Genomic DNA, 7,152 nt, shown 5'->3' on the forward strand with positions numbered 1-7,152 from the left:
GTGCCAGAAACCTATGATCGTGGGTTCGAATCCCAGCACCATACACACCTATCATGTCGGGTTTTCCTCCCAGCTGACAAGCCGTGGAATGACTGACATGGTTGATTCCCACTTTGCCAGTCGACTGAAAGGATTAGTGGTTACAGTCAGAGACCATATAATCTGTTACGGTATAATTATCTGTTGGCTGTAGTCTTTTTTAACTGATTACCACTCAGTCCCCATGGTAACCTACAATTGTCAGACGCCCCAGTTGTCAAACTGCTTATACCAGGATTAGTCAATAGTTACCTGTGTACCAGAAATCACACATTTTGAATTATTCGCCAGAAGTTACATATTTTGAATTATTTACAGGATGTATTTATTCAGCTTGAATGTGGAACATATTTCATTTTTAGCACTTTAACAACAGAAAGGTTATCAATTTACATAATATATAATATTATCACATTATTAGAAAGACAATATATACAAAGTTTACATAAAAGTATATTGCAAAAGACACTATTTACACAATATACACTGATCACAGTTCAGTAAAATGTCTGTTTTCAGCCCAGCTTAAGCAAATGTCTTCTGCCCACTGACCAGCTTCTATATGAGACGCACCAGACTTCCATCCGACTCTCTGCAGACCTTCTTCGTGGATGGGGGAGCAGCGCTAAAGTCTATTTGTGTCATCTTGGCACCTTCCAAGCAAGTCCACAAACGTGGTGATAAATCCAGTGGGGGGTGGGGGTGGGGTGGGGTAACCCTTGTCACCATGTGATCGTTGTACCCATCAAGGAATACTTGTGGGGTTCCTCCCTGAGACTCGGTGTACTCAACTCTGCGTATACCAGCCATGGTGGTGATACCTTACTGACTTCGACTTCATGTAATAAAGTACGGTACATATAGTATACATGTGCGATTATACTCGGGTTATGGAGAAGTTCAATCTCTTTAATGTGTTCTTATTCTACCTACATTGTATTTAATCTACCTACATTGTATTTAAAGAAAACAATCGAAAACAAACTCAACGTTAAAAATGTTTGTCTTAATCTTCACTGAGTGTCCTACATTCTATAGGAGACGGTCAAAAACCAATTTCAAATTCGTTTCCTCTCTGTGTTTTCTTAAAATGGACTTTTGTACACCTAAGCCCATCAGTAGGTTTTAAGGCATCCTATAGGAAACCCTAAATCTTCTAAAAGGTGTAAGTGCACACTCATGGGGTGGCGCACCCTGGACCTTCTATAGGCTGTTATGGGCTGGTGCAGAGGCCCCTCCCGTTCCATTGCAGAACCCTGAAATGGGAGATAGTGAATCAATGTTTTCAGTCGAGATGGTGTCGAAAACAATCTGAAGGGCGACAAGTGTAGAAAATCTGTCAACGTTGCTTTCCTCGGCTTTATGATGACCTTCCTCCATAGAAGCTATTTCCAACTGTCGAATGTCATGCTCAGGCACTTATTATTATCTATTTTGTATCCTAAAGGTAAACAAATATATTCCGTCTGCTAAAGTTAAAAAAATAAAAGGAACAACTTAAATACATAAGTATGAACTCATATCACGACCAGTCATCTTCCCGCGGCAAAGGTGTGAACTGACCTTATAAGAAAGTCCAGTTTTCAGTTAACACCTTTGCCGCGGGAAGATGCAACCAGTAGTAATGCCAGTCTTCAAAGACAATTTATCGTCTTCTTACTCGATTTGTTGACCCGTGAAGATCCGGGGTCTTCAGCAACCCATGCTTGCCGTAAAAGGAGACTATGCATGTCGTAGGAGGCGACTAACGGGATCGGGTGGTCAGGCTCGCTGATTTGGTTGATGCATGTCATCGATCCAAATTGCGTGGATCGATGCTAATGATATTAAACACTGGGTTGTCTGGTCCAGACTCGACTATTTACAGACCGCCGTCATATAGCTGGAATATTGCTGAGCGCGGCGTTAAACAACAAACAAACTCGGTTTATAACGGCTGGTATTTCAAGTAAGAGCCATCTTCCCGAGGCAAGAGAGTTAACTGACTTTAAAAGTCCAGTTTCCACCCTTGCCGAACTAGGCTGGAATTCCTGGGCTCGATCGTAGCGCCACCAGTGGCTGTTACGAGTTATGTCCTTTCTATGCCTCTCCTATTGACCAATCAGATTCAACCTCTCGTATCACTTGCATTTGCTTCAAACAAAACTGTGGCGCCCAGTCAAGATGATCCGCTCGATAATCAATATCTATATTGTGATAAAACGAGTCTTACATCGCAAAGTACATCAAATCACGTGAGCACCTTGATTAAAAACAGGAAAAGATTTAGAAAATATCTGTTGACAACGAGTTAGCGGTGCACATGCTTTGCAAATCCTGAAGTCGACCGAAATCTGCATGACACTTTACGAACCGGATTTCGATTTCGGTGCGCGATTTTGATTGGACTATGCATAGCCTCGTTAGTCCAGCCAAAATGTAACTCCATAATACCAGCCTAGTTCGGCAAGGGTGGAAACTGGACTTTTATAGTCAGTTAACTCACTTGCCTCGGGAAGATGAGTAAGAGCAAGCCATTGAGATCTCTGACGTGGTACAGTAGACTGAGGTCTCACACGTGTAGTATTGTTTATGACGTCAAAGTGGCTCAGTCTGTGACGTCATAATGACTACTCGGCAACCTTCATTTGCGTAGACACAGCGCTTGTGTGAAGTCACACACAATCGTGTCTCGTATTTTCGTTGAAAGAGTTTTCAGGTATGAGTGCAACATGTCTCCAGATGTGGTGAAGGTCGTGTTCAAACTGTACCATCTTCCAGACTACATTGAAAGAAGTCTGAAGGACGACAAAGGAAGAAGAAACGCTGTGAACGTTGCTGTCATCGGCTCAATCAGTGGCCTAGGGAGGTGGAGACTTGAAAAACAGCTGATTGCTAAGCCCTCCGCTTCTGAAACTGATGTGTTGGAGGTCACTGCAGAACTTCCGATATCGTCATCCTTTGAATGGTCGTGGCTTGTGGCTGATGACAAGAAAGTGCTCTTCTGGGATCCCGCATACGATAGAAGGTGATCTAACTTACCTATTTCCAACTGTGCTTGGTTGTTGTCTGAATTTAGTATTATTTAAAGGTTTTGCATGTGGCAACTCAAAACTTTAACACATGGGTTATTCTATAGTAGAATAGAGTAATTTGTAATAACTAATTTACTACTAGTAAATTAAAGTCTGATTCTGAATTTCAGAATCCGACTGTCCTACCACGAGGGGGTGATCCATTCATCGTGGGGACGGGACCCGAACTTTTTTGTCTCCCAGACCTGCGCACTGAAGCTGGAGACTCACTACTATTGTGAGGCATGGGAAGCTCTCGCAGTTGTAGGCTCGGAGCCATGTCTTGGATCCTGGAAGTCCAAGAAAGCACTGATTGCTCACGAGTATCCGGAAAAATCTGGCCACTGGCGGGTAGGTACATTCAATACCGCAGACTCAAAATACACGTGCTTTTTGTGTGTTGCAATTCATCAGCTTTTCCATTCTTCCATTTGCCTAACCATTTTGTATTGGCATCTTTGGGTCAGGTGGCCCAGTTGTGTGGGTGCGGTAGTGGGTTCGAATTCGAGATTCACCCCAAGTGTGTGCCTATGCCTGACAGCACAATACACCATAGTGGTAAAACCTGCATCACACTCTCTTTGACCTGCGTCACCTTTTCTTTCCTCTACACTACGCTGAAATGCCTTGGTATAACCGAAATAATGTTCAAAGCGGAGTTAAACAACTCACCCACTCACACTTTAACCTGGGCCAACGTTGGTGTTCCTATGTACACTAAGCTGAAACGCCGTGTTAAAACTGAAATACTGTTCAGTCTAGAATATATCTTTATATAACTTCATATGACCCATATGGTATAACCGAAATAATGTTCAAAGCGGAGTTAGACAACTCACCCACTCACACTATAACCTGGGCTAACGTTGGTGTTCCTGTGTACACTAAGCTGAAACGCCGTGTTAAAACTGCAATACTGTTCAGTCTAGAATATATCTGAACTTTAAATGACCCATATGGTTGAAGGATGCCTTAGTAACGTGGGGATATCTGACATTATTCAGGCAAATGCCCTACTGGACGTTCACCGTGACTACCAGTGGAAGTGGGCGGTCGTCGACGTGGAGACAAAAATGGTCAAGAGATGGGAGGAGTGTGCCAACAGATTCATCTCCACCAACTGCGAGCAGCTCTCCATCCGGGCACCCTGGAACACGCCATCGTCCACCTTGTCCCACTCCACCATCATCCAGGAGCAGACAATCGACATGGCCAAGGTGGCCAAGTTCTATGATGCTGTGGACAACTGTGATGAACTTGTGAACGCAGAGATGAGTCACGTGTTGTCAAGCTGGCAGTCACGACAGGAAACAAACAAGAAACCCTTTGTCAGTAAGTAGCCAATAGTATTTTTCATTTGTTGTTTGAAATAGCACGGTGCATTCGTATAGCTCCATTGCCTCTTGATCAAATAACATTAATACTGTAGCACACGAAAATGCTTACAGGTTTTAGGAAAAGGAATGTTGCATTTTCTGATGAGATCAATGCATTTAATTCATGAAGCAATTTGCGTTCGATAGTTGTTGTTTTTTACCAAAGTATTTAGTCCCAATGTTGTAAGTTGGTTGGTTGGTTTATTATTTAACGCCGCAGCAAAATTCCAGCTATATGACGGCGGTCTGTAAATAGTCGATCCACGCAATTTGGATCGATGACATGCATCAACCAAGTCAGCGAGCCTGACCACCCAATCCCGTTAGTCGCCTCTTACGACAAGAATAGTCGCCTTTTACGGCAAACCTGGGTTGCTGAAGACCTAGTCTCCCCCGGATCTTCACGGGTCCAATGTTGTAAGACCGTTACCTATAGCATATCCGATCACCTATGAAACTTCTAAATGTTTTGTATGCTTTAAAAGAAACGTGTCTGTGCATCGTTGGGAAGGATCTGGATCTCCGCGTATGACCACATCTTGTTGCCATATGTTATTGTCGTCAATCATACATATCATATTGGTCTTTTCAGCTACAGAAACGGATCAGAAAGCCTCCCCAGTACCCGTGACGACACAGAGGTCACAACAGAAGGTCAAAAGTCATAGGTCATTTCTCAGGAAGGTTCCGGGACATATATTTCATGTGACTAAGAGCTTCTTGAGTGATTGTTACCTCTGGCTGGAGTAGATATCGGTGTCATTGTTGTTGTGGCAACGTTCGTGTTCCTTCGCAAGAATGTATATACAAGTGTTTCCGGACATGTGTGCTCTATTGTAAATACAGAAATGATTTGACTAGAATCACTGAAAATGTTTATAATTTTAAAGTATTTCAAATATCGCCTTGAAAATAGGAATCAGCATCATCATTTGTACATGCGATGATATATCATTAAAGTTCAACATTACGGAATTGATAGTGATCTTGTTTTTCGGTCCAATGACACTAGATTTCATTTTTCAAAGAACATAACTCACATGTAGCCCAGTAGTTAGTGTGTTCTCCTTTCACGAATACGGTCAGGATTGGATCCCCGCATGGACGTTTAATGATCGGCATGTGCTTGTACACAGTTGTTTGGCGTGAGTGAGTGCGCCGCTGGCAACAGAATTTCGACGAAGAACATACCGTTAGGATTTATTGCCCGACATGTGCTTTTGTGGGGACGTGAGTGAGTGAGGGACGGGTTGTGCCGCTGGCAACAGTATTAAGACGATAAACATTAACTTCACATACTGGAGAATCCAACCAAGGAACCTGAAGAAACATGACCATGGAATCATGGAATCAGATTTCAACCCTTCATAGCTTCATAAAAGCCAGATGTAACCCTAAAAGTCAGATGTAACCGATTTTGGGACCGGTCAATTATTAGGGGTGGGGTGGGGGTGTGTGTAGGGGAGGGCCATAAAAAATAATACACGTCTTTGGGGAGGGTCGTGTTAAAATGTGCAAGGACATTGGGAGGTTCATCCAAAAATATGACAAGCATTAGTGAAGGGTGATTATTTTCAGTACATTAGTGCATCAAAAACATCTCAACATCCCCAGCAACCCACCTGTGCAACCCACCTGTAATAAATGACCGACCCCTTAAGAAAGCATAAGAACTTAACCGTGATTAATGACACATGGTGTAGGTTTGTATTGTGTTTAACGTAACTGTAATCACGAACCTAAGGAGAATTTTACTTCTAATTGGTGTGCATTTCAGTTTAATAAACATTGTCGATGACCTTAATTTCATAAAACTGTTGTCATGAACCTGATAGGGGGGGGGGGGGGGGGGGGGATTAACACATTGTTGTTGTTTTTTCATGCCTGCCGGGTGTGCTGTTTTTCCTCTGTAGTTAGTCCCCAATGTTTATGCCACATACCATTTACTCTGATTATGTTGCATTGCTGTGTTGTGGGCCTCCTTGACAAAAACATTCGTGGTACAATTACGATTATATTATATATTACGCTTGTTTAGTCGTCGCCAACTTGCAGTAAGCGTGAAATAAAAACTGGTCAACTTCTTGAGTGAGTGGTTGGGTGGCAGAGCGTGAGAGTGAAATACAATATTGCTGCGAAGATGGGGATGGAAACGGCTATCGTCGACAGGCCTGGAGTTTCATGCCATATAAGTGATATTACAATAAAAAAAAATATCTCGAAATGAAAACAAATCTCTGATCGTGTCTTTGAAATTATTTCATATATCGTTATAGTCGTGTTTATTTTGTTAAGCATCGTCTTAATTAACAGCAAGAACAAAAATCTCTCTATATTTTTTCGCATTTACTTCCCGTCTCCAATAATTTTCTTGATCGATGAAAGGGCATTGTTGAATCGATTAATTCGCTGCTTCCCCAAGGCGTGTCAGAAACCAATGGTCGTCGGTTTGGATCCCGATTCTAGGTTTGTGGGTTTCACCAAAGTGTTAACGCCTTAGACCTGTATCACTTCGTCATCTCGTCCCACATTAAAATGACAGGCTGTAATATGACATAAATATGTTATACAAAGCGCAGTTAAACAATACTCACTCATGATATTACCTTGACGAAAATGTCAAAAATATCGCGTTGTCGCGTTTATATCAATTATTTCAACATTTAACAAAGCATGATCTGCAC

General features: G+C 42.3%; 1 protein-coding gene across 1 annotated transcript; it reads left to right on the plus strand.

The window, feature by feature from the left end:
- The first annotated feature begins 2,750 nt into the window (after positions 1–2,750).
- Positions 2,751–5,218, plus strand: LOC139441951 (uncharacterized). Its single transcript, XM_071222698.1, has 4 exons — positions 2,751–3,046; positions 3,224–3,443; positions 4,097–4,424; positions 5,061–5,218. The coding sequence occupies exons 1-4, from the start codon at positions 2,751–2,753 to the stop codon at positions 5,216–5,218; spliced, it is 1,002 nt and encodes a 333-aa protein (XP_071078799.1).
- The last annotated feature ends 1,934 nt before the right edge of the window (positions 5,219–7,152 follow it).

Source organism: Haliotis cracherodii, unplaced genomic scaffold (genome assembly GCF_022045235.1).
Source record: "Haliotis cracherodii isolate W230 unplaced genomic scaffold, xgHalCrac1.p SCAF_5, whole genome shotgun sequence".
NCBI classification, from domain to species: Eukaryota; Metazoa; Mollusca; class Gastropoda; order Lepetellida; family Haliotidae; genus Haliotis; species Haliotis cracherodii.

Coding starts and splice junctions, on each gene's coding strand:
- LOC139441951 (XM_071222698.1), top strand. CDS start 2,751: ATGTCTCCAGATGTGGTGAAGGTCGTGTTCAAACTGTACCATCTTCCA. Junction 3,047..3,223: donor GATCCCGCATACGATAGAAG/GTGATCTAACTT, acceptor TCTGAATTTCAG/AATCCGACTGTCCTACCACG. Junction 3,444..4,096: donor AAAAATCTGGCCACTGGCGG/GTAGGTACATTC, acceptor GACATTATTCAG/GCAAATGCCCTACTGGACGT.